The sequence below is a fragment of the Myiozetetes cayanensis genome, unplaced genomic scaffold, assembly GCF_022539395.1.
Source record: "Myiozetetes cayanensis isolate MyiCay16 unplaced genomic scaffold, myiCay2020 scf21, whole genome shotgun sequence".
NCBI lineage: Eukaryota > Metazoa > Chordata > Aves > Passeriformes > Tyrannidae > Myiozetetes > Myiozetetes cayanensis.
Genome location: NW_026087423.1, coordinates 7303417 through 7321205, shown reverse-complemented (window position 1 = coordinate 7321205; position 17789 = coordinate 7303417). Strand labels below are relative to the sequence as shown.

The 17789-nt window shown below is 50.1% G+C and overlaps 1 protein-coding gene across 1 annotated transcript; it reads right to left on the bottom strand.

Annotated features, from left to right (window-relative positions):
- Positions 1-372: 372 nt before the first annotated feature.
- FOXN4 (forkhead box N4) lies at positions 373-13910 on the bottom strand. The gene is given in 10 exon segments (XM_050318627.1): positions 373-407; positions 410-622; positions 1051-1434; positions 2043-2250; positions 2335-2431; positions 2786-2913; positions 3065-3196; positions 3293-3408; positions 4216-4379; positions 13828-13910. Coding segments are annotated over 10 exon segments (1560 nt in total).
- Positions 13911-17789: the final 3879 nt, after the last annotated feature.

Genomic DNA, 17789 nt, shown 5'->3' with positions numbered 1-17789 from the left:
CCATTTTGGGCTCCAGCTCAGTTCTGACCAGCCCGTTGACTCTGCTGGCTTTTGTGAAGGTGGTGATCAACCAGCTCCACCAGATCATGGGGGAGATTAAATGTATTTCCCTTAACTGGGTTACTTTTAGCTCAGTTCCATTCCAGTGAAAGTTCCTGCTGCACCTTCCAGGTCCTTCTGGAGAGCTGACCAGCCCCACAACAGAAGTATCTGCGCCATTTCCTCAGGGTTGCCGCAAGTGAAAGTGGTTCTCCCAGTCACAGTCTGATCTATTTTGGCCTCTCACGCTGTAAGTAGCCGACACATCCCAAGTGTCTGCAGGAGGAGCTCTCGTTGCTTCCAGGAGTTGGGATCTGGGGAAGGGTGCAAAGCTCAGAGCAGAGGGATGGGTTTGTTGCCTTGGGGGTCATGTACTGAGCAGCTGCCACGTTGTCCAGGGTGGTGTAGGTGGTGTAGAGGCCGGTGACCTGCAGGTCTGGGAAGGAGCGGTCGCTGCTGCTGGACACGGGCGTGAGGCCGGGGGTGCCCAGGTCGCAGTCAGAGAGGTGCAGAGGGGACGTGCTGAAGGCACCCAGGGTGTCCAGGCTGAAGCTCTCGTCCTTCATCTCCTCCCAGATGTTACCTGGAAAGGATTAAATGCTGCTCACAGCAGCACATTCCACACCCCTGGGAGCTGTGTGTGGGTCACCCACTTCAAGGGTAACGAAAGGGCTTCACTCACTGCTCGAGGGTGGTGCCACTATGGGGCAAGGGCAGCAGGCGTGCCTGTTCCCCACAAATCCTCTGGTTCCAGCCCTTTCCAGGCAGCACCTATTTACCTGAGCTAACCACACACCCAGGGACCACACCAGGCATTGCCACAAGCCAGGGAAGTTCTCCTTGCACATAAGGGGAACACCAAGGCACAAGCACAGCTCTGGTTTCCCGTGGGCAGTGAGATGAGGTGTCCCACATCCCTGCTTACATCTTCTGCAGGACCCCGGCTGGATGTTCAGTGACTACCCAACCACAGAACCCCCTCCCTGCCCTTCCCCAGGCCCTGTCCCTTACCTTGCAGTGCAAAGTCCATGATGCTGGGATCCAGGGCATCCACCTCCGTGCTCATGTCCGCCGGCACGCTGGGGAATTCCGGAGGGGCCCTTCCCAGGGGGTGGTGGGGCAGGGGGCTGTGGCTCATGTCGGGCAGGGTGTGCAGGGGAGGCGTCTGTGCCGGGGCAGGAGAGTTTGGGGTGATGCGAGCCTGGGTCTGCAGCTGGTGGTGCAGGGGCAGGGACTGCAGGGACAGAGTCATGATGGGCTGAGGCTGGAGCTGGGACACGGGGATCCGGCCCTGGGCCGTGGCCAGGTGGCTCAGGGGGGTCACCTCGGGCTCTGCCTGTTTGCTGGGCCGCCTGCAGCTCTCGGGTCTGTCGGTGATCAGCTTGTCCAGCTCCTCTGCACAGGCAATGCCCATTCCCAAGGAGGAAAAAAGACAGTTTAACCCACTTGTTGAAGCAGGGATGGGCCAAAGTGTTTCACAGGTTTCACACAGTTCTGCCGTAAAACTGACCTGGCAGTGTCTGTCACAGGACGAGACCCAGCACAGACCTGACTAAAGAAATGATCCCAGGACTTACACAGAGCAACCAAACCACTCCTAATGGCAGCTCACCCTCAGGTGCAGAACTAAACATCCTCACTAGGTCCCCTGCTCGTAGGGACACTCTGAATTCTGCTTGTCTCTTAAAATAAGACTCATAAAAGTGATTCCCAGCAGTTTCAGTGGCCCTTTAGCTTGTAAACAAATAAAACTAATTTATCACTGATCGTATGTTACTGATTTTGCAGCAAAAAACTCCAGCTGATTTTGTCAATACTGAGCTCCTGAAAGCTTCAAAACCATGTTTTTTTATAAATAAGAATGAAAGAGGCTTAATAAAGGGAAGGTTTTGCAGAAGAACAGACATGGAAATGTGACACTATAATCAATAACACTAAAGGCAGCGGGACCCTCAGGGAAGGCCGTGGATGCTTGGGATGGGGCAGGGAGATAAAAGCCCTACCTGGGTTGGCCATGCTCCTGTGAATGGCAGCCAAGTCCTTCCTCTTCCACTTCTGCATCTCCTCCTCCATCTTGTCGATCTTGGCGGGGTTGAGGGCCCACAGACACCCTTTGCGGGAGGTGCCGCTCAGCTTGTTCTCCACCTTCTCAAAGCACTTGTTCAGGGACAGGTTGTGGCGCACGGAGTTCTTCCAGCCATCCGGGGCCGTCTGAAAGTGCAGGGGAGGGGGGTTAGACAAACCAGCCATGGATTTGGGATGCTGCACTTCCCCTCCCTGGGGCTGCACAGGTACCTTGAAGTAGGGGAAGTGCTCCTTCATGAAGCTGTAGATCTCACTCACGGGGAGGCTCCCGGTCTTGCTGTTCTTCAGAGCCATCGCGATCAAACAGCTGGGAAAGACAGGGAAGAACTGAGCCGTCATGGAATGGGCTGGGTTGGAAGGGACCTTAAAGCTCATCTCATTCCACACCCTGCCATGGGCTGGCTGATCCTGGGATTTCAGTTCTCAAGGGCTCAGAAGTCACCCTGTGATCCTCAGATTTTACTCCTCTGTGCTATTACTCCACCCTTATGTCGATATGCAGAACCAGTTTGCTTGTTCTCTCCTACTGCCCCTCAGGGGCAGCTCCCACAGAACTCCTGGGTGGGTGATGGGATTTTTGTTCCCTCCAAAGGAATCAAACGCTCCTGTGGCAGCACCCCTGCAGCTCCCTGTGTTACAGCCATCCCTGCTTTCCACTCACCTGTATGAATAGATGGGCTTGGGATAATGCTTTGGATGCAGTTCCTGGGCAGAGTGAGGAGCCAGGCGTGGCTGGGAATAGTGTGGCTGTGTCCCATAGGATGTGTTGTAGATTCCTGCTGGGTTACACTGTGTGCAGGAGGAAAAGAAGGGAAATGCTGGATGCAAAATGTCTGTGAGTACGTGGGTTCAGGGATATTTTATTGTGGGGGTTTTTAAAGAGTTCTAGAAATGATCTTGGCAGGTACTCTCAGGACAGACAAGACACACATGGCAGTACCTGTTGGGTGTTCTGGGCCAGGGCAAACACCTGCTGGGAGTGAGGAGGAGGATGAGGAGGAGGAGGAGGAAAGAGTTGTTGCTGTGTTTGTAAACCAGGAGACAGTTGCCCACCCACGGCATAGGGGCTCATCTGCTGAGAGAGACACACCAGTCGTGGCACTCCTGGATTCCCAGCACCTTTTCCTAAGAGGTGTGGCAATAATGGGCCATCAAGGCCTGCTCTTACATTTGCTCCATGTGTTGAAATAGAATTGAGGCCCAGGATTCCCTGAGGAAGGCTGGCCTGGACATGGATCATTGCTCCAGGAGCTCCTGTTGAGTGCAGGGTGTTTGTCACAGGACCTGTGTGGAGAGAGCGAAGGCAAGGAATGTTCACATGGAAGTACTTCAGGAGAGAGAGCTGACACTGATGTTTAATGGATGCAGTTGAATACAGCCAGGCTCTGGAGTGGATAATCACACCTCTCTGCCTTTCCATCCCCACAGAACCCAGAGCTTTTCACAGCTTGCAAAGGTCACATCAGCTGCTTCTAAAACTCATTACACAGGGAGTGAAAGGTGGCAGCTGTTTAACAGTCCATGGAGGGGTTACAGACACCCTGTCTTACAAAAGAAAAACAACATATTCAGCACTGTCTGTACTCCAGGAGGATTTGTGCTCTAAGGCAGGTGGGATGATGCTGCAGGGAACAAGTGTGTTTACCTAAAGGATGTTCACCAAGGAAAGAAAGGAGTTCAGTGAACTCAGGCTGTAAATCTGCCTGAAGCAAAGATCAGGTGCTCTCGGTTTTATCAGTGTTGAAACAAAGCAGAAACACTAATTACCTAATTCCAAAGCTGATGAAAACCTCCGAACCCCAAGTCTTAAATACCTCGGCTTGAGTTCACCCAACAAGGCACCAGCAACTGCACTGAGCAGAAATTCCCATGGGATCCAGGGATCTGCTGTCAGTACTGGGGCTCTGCCTCCTGGGATGGAGGAAGGGCATCAACAGTGCCCTTATGAGAAGCCAACAGGCTCCAGATCATTGGACAGGAAGCAAAATATAGAGCATTTAAAAGGAATCAACTAAGGGAGTCTGTGTGGGGAGAGAAAGGCAGGGGCAGGTTGTGGTGTTAAGGAGCAATTATTCCCAATCCCAACGTTACCTGGCTGCTGGAGCATGGCATTCTGGGCCCCAAGGCTGAAATCCATCCTCCCACTGGCCATCTGCTGTAACCTGGGCACATCCACGGACGTCAGCCAGGACAGGGACTGCAGGTCCCCAGGGAGCTCATCCTCGCTCAGCTGGGATGGGTCGGAAGCCAAGAGCCTGCAGAGCAGCAGGGAAGGTTACTGGGAGCAGGGATGGTGCTGCACTGCCCCTGGAAAGGGGGGAAATGGCTGGGATGCCACAGCTCGTGTGGGTCAGTGGGAAAATGTATCAGGCCGGAATTCTGTCGGCAAATCCCTTTGGTTTCCCAGCTGGTCACTGACACCCTTCACCTGATCCTGTGTTCCTTTGTACAGCTGGAAAAATTTCAGTGAAGAAAACTTCCTGTGGGGTATTTATAGGAGAAGAATGCCCAGGAACTCAGAGAGAAACTGCCTGGAAACAAGTCCAAAGTTGGTGTGTGCCTGAACACCCCAAAACTGTGAGGATGCCTTTGGCAACAAACCCGAGGCACAGCAATGACAGACTGCTTTTGGTTTAAAGCTCTGCTTTTGACACATTCTGCACATTCCACCTCACCTGTTTTGCTTTGCTTCTGGTAGAGCTCATGGTACAAAATGGGGATATTGGAATGTATTTACAGTACCCGAAAATTCCTGTGTGGTCCAAACTCCTGTTAAAGTCACCAAAAGAACTATTGTAAGTGAAAGACTAAATTAATTTGTTTATGTGGAATGGTATTACAGGAGTCACTGGTACCTCGAGGAGTAAAGCAGCAATTAGGACATGTTAGGAAGTTGTCATTAGACACCCAGAGTAAATACAAAGGGATTCACATCCAGGAAAACATCTTTATCTCTCAGAATAACATAATTTAGTTGGCTGTAGTTGATTTTGCTTTCAAAACCAAGGCTTTAAAGAGCTCTCAGAGTGTGTTAAAGCTGCTGCGTGGTGCTGATCTGTGTTTGTTGCCAAACGATGCTGCAGAAGCCTGAAATAAATCTGGTCTCTTGCTGAAGCATCTTTTATGTTTTACACGACTCTAAATCAGCTTAAAAGAACAAGGCAAAACTCCAGTGCCTGCCTGCCTGCCCTGGAGCTTTCAGCTCCTCTAGTCAGGAATTCCAAAAACACCTATCAAAGCTCCCTAAACTGTTATCTGGGAGATCTTTAAAGCAGAAGGTGATTTGTTTGTAAAAGCAGAATGTGATTTGTTTGTAACAAGATTTTGAAAAGAAGAAAAGAGGGGGAAAAATCAACACAGGACCAGGAGCCAAAACGTCAAACCCTGGCCAAAAAACCCATCTTCCAATCTCTCTGCCAGCCTGCCCCGCGTTCCTTCTCCTACTGTAGTTATCGGGCAATAATTAGCATTGCCATGGTTACGCTGTTCAGTTATTTTGTGAGGCCTGGGACTTAAATCCAGAAAAAGACCATCAGGTGACGGCTGTGCCGGCGGAGATTGGCTGGATTGGAAGAAAACAAGAGCATTAAATGATTTGAAAACTGGGCAGGCTCATGTCGTTTGCAACAGTTGGGCGCATTCAAGGGGAGCCGATAACCCATTGTGCGCCCAACGACCGCTGCCCGCGGCACGTGGCCCCCATTGTTTTGGGGATTCGTGCTTAATTGTTTCCCCACCACCACCACCACCTCCTCCCCCCTCCTCCTTTTTTTCCAAACTTCCCATTAATCTGCCCGAGTGACGGCGGACACACAACACACACCCCCCCGCCCCGCTGCCATCTGGCACCCGGACCCTGCCGGGGCTCCCGGGCACGGCAGAGCCGCAGCAGGTCTGGGGTCAGCGCCCACCGCACACTCCTCCTGTCCCGGGGGCTCAGCCCTGGCTGGATGCTGGAAAACAAAAGCCTCTCCTCGCCCTCACCCTGGGTGCACCAGCCCGGGGCTCTTCGGAGCAGGAGAAATACCCCTGGACTAGCTGGATGTCATGGGAAGCTGGAATTACCGCTGTCCTGCTGGCCCGTGAGCACCAGCGTCCTCACCGGCCTCTCACACAAACCCTGTGGATCCAAACGGGGGCAAAGGAAGGTGTTGGATATCAATAAAAGTTGCTATCGCAGCTGTTAAGTTCTATTTTATGCAGATACAAAGATGTAGAAATATATAATACCTAGACAAGTGTGCAAGCCACTTCTTTTTCCAAGTCAAGGATCTTCCCTTCTCTTGTTCTCTTCCCTTCCCTTTCCCCTCTGAACACATCACAGTTGTTTGTATTTGAGTTTACAGGTTTTTTTTAAACCACCTCTGGCTGTTCACTCACACTTTTTTTTTTTTTAAATGAATTTGCTAGTTATCAGAATAACTTTCAATTAATAATGGAAAAAAGTATATGTAATCAGAATATGAAATATTGCATGGCATCCCTGCAGGGTCCCCTGGCAGTGGATTGGAACTGGATGGTCTTTAAAGTCCCTTTGAACCCAAATCGTTCTGTGACTCTGTGATTCCATGATTTGATGATTCTATCATCTCACATTTAAGGATTATTCTTCAGGTTGTCTTGAAAACCAATGTTGAATATTCACATATCTTAAAGAAGGTGAAGCTTTTAAAATATTCCCATCCGAGGTGTTTTAAAATCCCAGATATTCTGCACATAAACCAGCTTATCTCCCAGGACACAGACGCAATGTGTGTCCTGCTTTTGGTGAAAAATGCTAATTAACTGCAAAAAAAAAGAGAGCAGAGCACACCCAACATTGTAATCTTGTAGGCTTCAATCTTTCCAGCCTGGAAAAATCCCTGTGCCAAGACAACTACAGACCCGTGGGTTCACACTGGAATACCGTGTGTGCTTTGCTTCTGTTCGCCTCCACCACCCTTTTAACCTCAGGTTGGAGGGTAAACTCCAGGAGAATAAACTCCAGGAGTCAGAGCTCCTGCCTCTGGCCGGGTGCTCACAGCCCCTGGCACAATGGGGCACTGTGGTAAAGCAGCCACGGCCTTTCAGGGCATGTAAATGAGATAAATAGCGATGGGCTGTAATTAATTCACGATTCTGAGCCGTCCCCGGATGCATTCCCGGGGAATGGGGCTCCTGGAACAGCCACAGACCCACCAAACCCCTCTGGAGGAGAGGTTACAGTCCCACAAACATGTTGCAAACACGATGTTGTTTTTAAAGGTGTGGTGAAATTACACAACTCCACTCTCCCACCTCTGCTTTCAGCTCTCTGCAAAAAAAACCCTCCTGCTTCTGTGCTTCTGTCCCAGAAAGGCACCTGCACTGATGAGAATCCACAGGGTGCTGAGGATTTAATTCCCAAGGATGCTGATCCATGGCTATTCCTGTGAACAGGGCCTGGAGAGTGGTGGGTGTGATACAGAAATGCTCTGTGGTACTGATAGTTTTTGCTCTCTGCTCTAGAATTATCTGCCCAAAATATTTATCTGATATGGGTAATGCTGGATGAGGGACAGTACCCTTTGGAATGAAACCCTTTCCAGATCTGCCCCTTCCTGCCTGCTGTCACAGAGAGATTGGGCTCCTATGCTGGTTGCACACCTGGTAAAGTTCCCCAGAGCCTTCAGCAACACAAAATCCCCAGTCACAGGCACCTAAAGGTATCTTTATCTTTCTTCTCCCCCATGAAGTGCATCCTGATGGCACAACAGCTGGAAAAATAGAATTAAAGTCATTCCTGGCCTGACCTTGCAGGAATCTGAACCAACATCAGAGCTGAGTGTGAGTCTGTGTTCATGGATCTGACTTCCCCACCTTTCCTCACACTGAGCTGTTCCAGGGAGCTGGATCTGAGCTGGTTCATCACCACAAAACCCCCTGTTGGGTGAACTATCCACATCCACACTGCAAATTCCAAGGGAGGGTCAACTGATCACTGGAGACTAAAAGGACCATCCCCTCAAAAACCAAGAGTGTGGTAGCATCTCATCATCACCTCCATTCTAAACCAAGTCAGCCCAAAACACTGAGGCTGCTTTTGGCCTATTCAGCTTCAACCACAGCTTTAAGTTGTCTCTCACTCAACAGCCAATTTTTATTCCCATTTCCAACACTGAGCTCTTTGCCTGTGCTTGGGCAATGCAACAGTTCTACAGTCAGGAGCAACTGGGGCAATAGTTCTTAATTATTGTTTGCTGTGGTTTATCCAGTGAGTGACAACTGGGCAGGAAGAGTTCTGAGAAAACCTCTTCTGGAAGTGGCGATGAGAAGCTCTTTTCCTTTGTCTGGGATCACACAAGGCCATCAGGACAAGAACAGAGGTTTCTCATGTGTAAGACAGGGAAAATGTTTGGGGTTTGACTCTTGAGCTGTGTTCAGGTGGTAAACTCCTTTTATTTAAGGAGTCAGCTTCGCCACCTCCTTTTTCTTCTCACTCAATCCACTCTGCTCCTTTTACCTTCCTCCCTTCCAGCTGCTTTCCCCTCTGCCCCCAGGTTCTGTTTTCCACTCTCAAAACCACCTGCCCTCTCCATGTTTCTGCACCAGCTCCTCTCTTGCTTCAGCAGCAGGTCCCACAGCTGCCTTTGGCCTGCAATTCATCTCTGAAGGCACAACACACATCCAGTCCCAAACCACCAGCCCACCCTTCTTCAAGATCCTTGCTGGAAGTAAGAACAGAAATTAAGCAGCTTTCCAGAGAAAAACAGAAAGTCCCTCCTCACCTATAACTCAAGAGACTTTGGATTATTGGAACCAAAACCAGTGAGGAAAAAGCAAATAACAAGATTAACCTGTCAGGTATTCTTCTCCTGCACCATGGTTCAGAAGAGAATTCTCCAAAACCCTCCTGCAAAGGTACTGAGCAGCAACAGGTATAGCTGTGCCCCTGGAGCCTTTTATACATCTCAGCTCCATGTTTCACAACCTCCTTACACCATTTGCTCTGGGATGAAGGAAAAGTGAATTATAAGTGACCTCTGTGATTTGCTTAAGCCCAAGAGGAAGTCTGGAGAAACAGCAGCACTAAACTCCCAACCACTGTGCTTTAACCTGCTGTGCTTTAACCACCCCCAGGTTGGGATTTTCCAGAGTAGGATCTGCCTCTGAAATCTGCTTGTTTAAAAAAACTCAAACCAAACAAACCAAAACCCAAACCTGTGACTGATGTCAAAGCAAGCTTCTCTTTGGTGCAAAAATGTGCTGAAGTACCAGGTGCTACAGGAATGTCTTACATTCATTCCAGGAGGGTTGTCTGCCTGGGAAGATACTTTTTCCTTGAACTTTGCTGTCTATTAGCACTGGAACCTTGTTGTTTCCTCCAGTGTAAAGGGAGTATAAACTCCACTACCTGTGTAGTGTTGTAGGAACCATCTCAGTTACTCACTGCCCTGGTGATGCAGCAGCTCTGCTGAGGCACACAGGAGGTTTTGAAATGGGTACAGTGAGCCTCTGAAGTGCTGGAAAAGTCCAAATTCCCTTTCTCTTCCCCAGTTTTGAACATGAGGACAAGCTCCATTTCAGAGGTATGAGATGAAACCATTCTGGCCTCACTGGGGGCAGAAGAGCCTGAGCTGTGCTGGGTCCCACCAGCCCTTCCCACCTCTGCTTCCCCATGGGACAGTTTGAGAAGCAAAGCCCCAATTTTTATTCCTCCAGATTAGCACATTTCAGAGCTGCAGAGGAAACTGGCACTAATCCACTTAAATCAATCCACTTGGACTGATTCCTTAGAGGTTTCTCACATTTTTCTGAAAGAATGAAGCCACAACCGGGATGAAATTCCTGCAACACGTCGAGCCATTATCTCACTCCCTGCCAGACACATGGGGTGTCACAGCAAAGGACAGAGATGTTTTCTTCAGGAACAACTGTGGAGTGGTTAGTTATACATTTGTAACCTTTGGTGTGCAGTTGTGTCCTCCGTGCACACTCCCAGACGCCATCCATCCATCCGTCCATCCATCCATCCATCCACCCATCCATCCATCCATCCACATCCCTCCCTCCACCCCTCCATAGCCTGGAGGTAAAATTTGCTCCCCAGAAACCAAAGTGCAAAAGCATCCGTGAGAGAACCCCTCAGCAGAGCTCAAATGTGCTCTGTGTGCCATAAAGATAAAATTTGCCACTTTTTCCACTGCTGGAATGTGGCACATCCGGCATTTTTGGAATACAGCAGCCCCACGTTCATCCATCTATGCCTCTTAAGCTGATTTTACACTAAACTATGCAAGAATAAAGTAATTACAACAAAAATTTATCAGACTATCTACTGAGCTAATGAATATGGACCAATTATTTAAGAACCAAAGAGACAAATAGAATGAAGGATAATACAGTCTACTAATATGTCATATTATTAATGATTAACACCTTTTGATCAAAAATACATCTATTTAAAACTTAGTTTCCATTTAATGTGTAAAAAGTGCATTACAAGGCCTTCAAAATGCTACATAAGGCTTCTGTCAACTGAAAATACATAATAATATAAAAATAGAAACTTGGTCCTTCCACAAAATATTGAGCTGCAAAACATGAAATCAGTTTGTTTGGTTGGTCTAGGGCTGCCTTGACATCCTAAGTAATGTTATTTCTTCAAATAGTATTACACATTTCAGGTATTTCTTTCAAAATATAGACATCACATTTTTATAAACTGATGATTTCATTCCTCAAATTTGGATTTCCGCATATGCCAATGAATCCAAGGCAAAATACTCCTTGTCTCCCTTCTAATGGCCTGGGTTTCATGTCATAAATTTATTATATAGTATGTGATAAACCACACACAACTGTACCTAGCTGGGAATGGGAGGGGCCCTAAGAAATAATTGCTGCATTTGAAAATGCTGGTTTAGGATGACACTGAGCCTTCTGTGAGGTAGAACTTTGTTCTGTGAGTGTTTTTCAGTCTTAGTCCAGGCCAGCCTGGGGCTTCTGCTGCTCAAACTCTGCATATTAAACCTCATTCTGGTCATTTATATTAAATCCCATTTTAAAATCAGAATGATAGATTCCAATTAAAAATATTGCCCAAATACCAGAGTGTTCAGGAGCTGGAGAACCTGGATTCCCAGAGAGAAGACCCTGGGAGCAGCCTTGAATTGGCTTCTATAATTTACACAGCTCTGTGCAGAAACAACCACCAGCCACCACTGCACAGCAAACCTGGAGTAAGACTTGTGATTTAAAATAGATATATTGACACTAACACCTGTTAAATTGTTAATTATTATTAACAAGGATAAAGTGTTAAGGGTTAAAAAATCCCAGTGTGCTGCAATTCTCTACTTTTACTCCCTGAATGGGAATAAAATGGAATCATTAGAAGTATTTGTCACTACTATGATGATGGAAATACTGAACGTGGGGGTATTTTCTGTGGGAAAGTAAGTGAGGCATTTGCTAATATAAATAATTACTTTAAACTGGCAGCCAGGCAGCGACAGTGCCATAAAAACAGGCAGCAGAGGAGATATGATGGCCCTGAAAAAATCATCCCTGTGCTGTTTTATATCCCACAGCTGCACTAGTAGAGGAGATATTTGCCTAAAATCATTTGCACTGTGGTGCAAACCCTCCCAGGACTCTGCTCAGCAGCCGAAAGCAGTTTAAGCCTCATCACTACTCTGAGCTACATCAAATTTTCTATGGACGTTTTGGATGCACAGAGTCCAAAGACCTGCTAAAATCATGGATTTTCTAATCTCATTTATCCTAAAAAAAAAAGTTTTAAATCCCACAGTTTCCAACTGGAAGCAGAAGCTGCTGCAGGCTGGGGGTGTTTGGGGTTTGGTCCCCTCCCTCTCCCGCATTTCCTCCGGCACTCGCAGGAAAAGCCGGGGCTCCCCCGAGTCCAACTGTCCCATTGAAAGATTCCAAGTGAGACAGAAGAGTATTCTCAGCACAGCCCCAGCCTCCCACTCGCTAATTGGAGGCCAGTCCCCATTTTGTGGAGCCTTGATGCTCCCCCATGGAGAACTCGGGACTGTGGGTTCCAGCCCCGGACTGTGGTGACAGCAGGAGAGTAAACAGAGCTGATAGAATTTGACAGGTCTATTCTTTGCTTAAAATCATTCAGTCTAAAAGATTTGCTTTTACATAATCCAAAGTGTTTTCTCATGAAGTAGGACAAATACTGCTCTGCATTTATGGTGCAGTGCAGATTTTATGCATTTTTATCAGAATTTGCCACTATTAAACGAGGTCAAATAATTTATTTTAAAGCCGTGTTAAAGGAATCACAAGTGGGCTAAAAACTTTAGAGAACTGGGATCTGTGAGTTCCAAATGTTTCACAGAGAATCCAAAGTACTTTTTAAAAGCAGCTGATTTGTGAGTAAAAGAAAATTGCAATTCCTTTACTGCAGTAAGATAAATTCTATCTTTCTCCCCCCAAAAGACGGATTTTTCTGCAGTTATGACTGAAATAGTTCTCCCCATAAAAAGGGTCTTTGTTAAGATGGTGAGTTCTGCAGGGCACTGAAGATGCAGACTTAAATCCAAGCCCCCAGCAGTCTGTCTCATCCACACCCTTCATTAAATCCTGAATAATTTCTTTACAAATATTTAGGTAGCCAAGAAAAATGCCCAGAGCAAACAGTGCCTCCGTAAACAGCAAAACAGCTCCACAAACCTTTTTCCACAGAGGCTCCAGGGACTATAACAAATCACTTGTTGAGCTGCAAGAGGCTGCGCTGCAGCGCTTGCATTTTGAATAGAGGGAGGCTGAGAGAAAAATACCTGCACCCAAGAAATGGGTACAAACCCCCAAGGCTGGGAGGAGGGAGTCTCTCAGTTCTTATTCTAAAGCAAGAAATTATTTTCTTTCCATTTTTTCCCCTGGATCGTGTCCTGTATTGCTGTATTTCTTGGAGCTTTGCATCATGTGACAAGATGTAACCTAACATAACCCAGGGCTCTGTAACTCATGCAGAACTCTCCTGTGACTTCTAACAATACTTTTTAAATGATAAATGGAAGCCCAGTGGCCCAGGTAAATTAAATTATCAAAGGCTCTTGACAAATCCAGGTTTGTTCCCACCACTATTAAAAGACCTTTGACATATCAGTGCTTTGGAGGGCTGCACAAGTACTTGTTTTAATTAAAATCTCTTCTAATGCCTATTGCACTTATTTAGGCTCTCCATGGCTGCTCCATAACAATGCAAAAAGTGATCTGAAAGGGAACTTTTCAATAATTATTATTTAACAAGGATATCCTTCTCTGACAAGGCTTGTGCAGGAGAAAGAGTTTAAAAGGGAGGTCAGCCCTCCTTTTAGGGCAGCCCTCCTTCAGCACCTCCTTTGGAGGTGTGTTTATCAAATGTAGGTTAGTATCAAAATCAGAGAATCATAGAATTATAGAATGATTAAGGTTGGAAAAGACCTCCAAGGTCGTCAAGTCCAACCTCCATCTGAATCCCACCCTGCCCACTAAACCACGTTGTGAATCCTTCACACAGGAATGCTTTTCCATAAGGAATGCACTGTAACCAATCATCAGCTTAGAAATCTTATTTTGAGTGGAGAAATAATGCAGATAATTTTTAAAAAGAAGAAGAAAAGTGGATTTCTACATGCTAAAGGGATTTTTGTTGGAAATAAGGAGGAAATAGCATGGGTTAGCAGGATTTGACAGTGCAGGGGTCACTTTGGAAATGGAGAAGTGCCTCACCTGTACTCCTGGGAAGGGTGGTGGTTTTGCCCTGAGTTCCTAATGATTCCTGACATTATGGCCGGGATATCACTCTCTATCATCTCCTTGGGCAGCAGCAGGCAGGGTCAGCAGCAGTAGCTATCCAGCACTTCAGCAGCGGCGGGAGGCACCGGGACACGGCCCGGTCGGGGACCGGCACCGCCACGTGCACTGGTGGTACTGGGAAAGGCAGGAGAACATCTCACGGGGGATAATCCCGGCTCAGAGCGGGACCGCCAAGGGAGGGACAGCCACGGGCAGGGACTGTGGATCCCGGGAGCACCGGGAGCGCTCCCGCCTCGGGGCCGCCCTTATCCCCCAGGCAGCATCCGCCGCCGCGTTTTGGAAGCCCGAGCTGCGGGAGCTGCAGCGGTCCCGACTGGCCCCGGCGATGGGGTGAACCGGGGAACCCCGGCCCCACCGCCCCGGCGATGGAGCGATCCCGGGAGAATCCCATCCCCACTGCCCGGGGATGGAGACAGATCCCGGCAGAATCCCAGCCCCGCTGCCCCAGGGATGGGGTGAGCCGGGGGTTCCCAGCCCCTCTGCTCCGCGAATGGGGCGGGAGCCCGGGCGAACCCCAGTCCCGTTATCCCAGGAATGAGGGAAACAGCGGGACCCCAGCTCCGCTGCTCCAGAAATGGAGGGGGATCCTGGGGATCACCAACCCCGCTGTCCCAGGGATGGAGTGAGCCGGGGGTCCCCGCCACCACTGCCCCGGAGATGGAGGGGGAACCCGGGGGTTCCCAGCCTCACTGACCCGAGGGTAGAGCGATCCCCCGAGAACCCCATCCCGCTGCCGGGGGATGGAGAGAGCCCGGGTGATCCCAGCCCCGCTGCCCCAGGGGTGGAGGTGGAGCCCAGGGAACTCAACCCCGCTGCCCCAGGGACGGAGAAGGATCCCGGGACTCTTCAACCCCGCTGCCCGCGGGATGGAGCGATCCCGGGAGAAGCCCATCCCGCTGTCCGGGGACGGAGAGAGCCCGGGTGATCCCAGCCCCGCTGCCCGGAGATGGAGAGATCCCGAGGTTCCCCCTCCCCGCCGCGCCGCGCCGACCCCCCGCGCCCCGGGCCGGGCGCTGCCTCTGCCTCTGCACGAACCTGCGGGCGGGGGCCCGGCGGGGTCTGGTGTCGGGCCCGGCGGGGCCGCGCTCCGGCCCCGGTTTAAATTTCCCTCTCCGGAGCTGTCCAGCCCGAGCATGCGCGGCCCGGCCCGGGGTCAGCGCCGGGGCAGAGCGGGCAGGGCCGGCCCCGCGCCCGCCGCGGAGCCCGCACCGCCCCCGCACGGCCCGGGAGGGGCCGGCGCGGCACGGGATGGGGTGGGATGGGGTGGGATGGGATGGGCGGGCGTGTCCGCGGGGAGCAGGGCAAATAAACGGGAGAAACCCAACTAACCCAACTCCGGGCAACTCTGCGGAGGGACGAGGGGGAGGGATGCACCGGCTCGAACGGGCACTGGCGGGAGGGGAGCGAGGGCGGCTCGGGGGGGATCGCGGCGCTGTTATCGATGGCTGAGCTCGGTGCCCTTTTCGCGGTGCCCGGTGCTCTGTGCCCGGTGTGCGGAGCCCGGTGCCCGCCAGCCCTGTGCCCGGTTCCCGGAGGCCGGTGCTCGGTGCCCGGCGCCCCGTGCATCACGTCCCCGATTCCCGGTACCCTGTGCCCTTCTCCCCGTACCCGGTGGCCGCAGCCCCTCTCGGCGCCGCGGGGAGCGGAGCGGAGGCAGCGCCCGGACGCGCCTCTGCCCTCCTGCCGCCCGTCCCGCTCCGGGATGGCCACGGGGAGGACCCGGGAGCCGCCGCAGCGGGAAAGGAGCCGGGACAGCCCGGGAGGCTGCACCGCACGTTCTGCTGCCTTAGCGCTGACACTGAGCGGGGTGAGGCCCTGGCACAGGTTGCCCAGAGAAGCTGTGGCTGCCCCATCCCTGGAAGTGTTGGACGGGCTTGGAGCAGCCTGGTCTAGTGGAAAGGTGTCCCTGCCCATGGCAAAGGGGTGGAACTGGAGGTGCTTTAAGTCCCTTCCAACCCAAACCACTCTGGATCTGATCTCCATGGACCTGCAGCCGTGAGGCGAGGAGTGGTTGCCCCACCAAGGGTGGGCAGAGGTGGAGAGGACACGGTCCTGCCCCTGGAAGGCACCCACAGAGCCCAGCCAGCCCAGGGGATGCGAGTGGGAGGGAGGGACCCAGGGTGGAGACTGAGGGGTCTGGTAGATGTGAGCGCCTTTATTTAACTACATTTACACATAAAATAAACAAATAGTCCCCCTGTGTTCAGCGCTGGTGAAGCACCTCAAATCCTGGGGGCAGTTCTGGGCCCCTCAGCACAGGACAGACATTGGGGGTGTCTGTCAGTGTCTGTCAGAGTGCTCAGGGAAGCAAAGGGAGATGGGGAAGGGTTTGGAGCCCCAGGAGCATCTGAGGGAGCTGGGGGACTAAGCCTGAAGAAAAGGAGGGACAGGGGGGACCTTCTGCCTCTCTATAACTCCCTGGCCAGGAGAGTTTGGGTTGGATATCAGGAGGAATTTTTTCACAGAAAGGGTTCTCGGGCATCAAAACAGGGACCAGCCTCCCTTGTTAGGAAAATGGCTTTTATGTAGAAGCAGTTTGAGGTCAGTGATGATACCAGATCATTTGGGCTCTGCATAGCAAAGCTTAAATGTGGAAATACTTCCAATATCCTTGCATGATGAAACCCCAGAAGATTAATGATAAACATATTTCCTTGTGCTTCACACTTTACCAGAGTATGGAGAGGAGGAAACGTGGAGACAGAGATCTTACTTTTTCTGCTCTTAATGAGAATCTGTTCACTTCAATGCACATCAAATCTCCTTCTGTTAATTGCTGTTGATAGAAGTGCAGATTAATCAATATTTCTATACATCAAGGCCTATACCAGGCACATCTGGAGAACCAAAATAAGAGGAAAAGTCTCAGTACTGCCAGAGCCTAAGGCACAGAGTTTGCACAGTTTCAAGTGTTCCCTTAATTACAGAGTTATTAAAACGTCATCTTTTACTCATTATATCCTTACCTTATATCTTAAAAACCACTTTAAAAAATGCATTCCTGGAGCTGGATCTTTGCAGGAAGGGTGAGGATAAAACACACCACTTCTTTCAGCCTTCCTTGGAGCTGTTCAGCCCATTGTGTGGAGCTTTTCGCCTGACTGGTTCCCTGTAGCAGAACATTCCATGCAGGATTCATTTCTCCAGGTGATTTGCATACCTCCTGCTTGGAAGGGCCACATCAGACCAGGTGAGGAGAAAGGGTGGCTCCTGCCTCGTTTGCTCACTGGGGGAGCTTAAACTGGAACGGGGAGGGATAAACGGGCTTAGTTCTGCAAACACTTGGAAGAGCACGCGGCAAGTTGCAACAAGGAAAATTCCAGTTAATTGTTACAAAAACCTTTTCACAATGAGGTCCAACACTGCAACGGGGCACAGGGGGGTGGTTGAGTCCCTCCCTGCCCTTGGAGACACTCTCAGTGGGACAGGACAGAGCTCTGAGAAATCCATAGAATGGTTTGGGTGGGAAGGACCTTAAAGCTCCTTTCATCCCACCTGCCATGGGCAGGGACACCTTCCACCAGCCCAGGGTGCTCAGAGCCAACTGCTCTGTGTCACATCTGCTCAGAGTTTGAATTCAGGTGAACTGCAAACTGATGACTGGATTTCCAGAGATTGGCTGTAGCCGATTTTCCCTTGTTTTAGGTGTTTTCTCACCAGTTCTCTTACTCTGGAGACATTATGCTGTGCAGGAAAGGAATATCAATGTATTTTATCTTCTGATATACAGTAACTGGGTTCCTTTATGCGAATTTTAAAATGAGAGAATACAAGATGTGGAGAATTCTCTTTTTATTTATAGTCTTATTTAGGTTAAGGAATAGGGCACGTTCACCTGCCACAACTGAAGTAATTTTTACAGTGAATATTAGCAG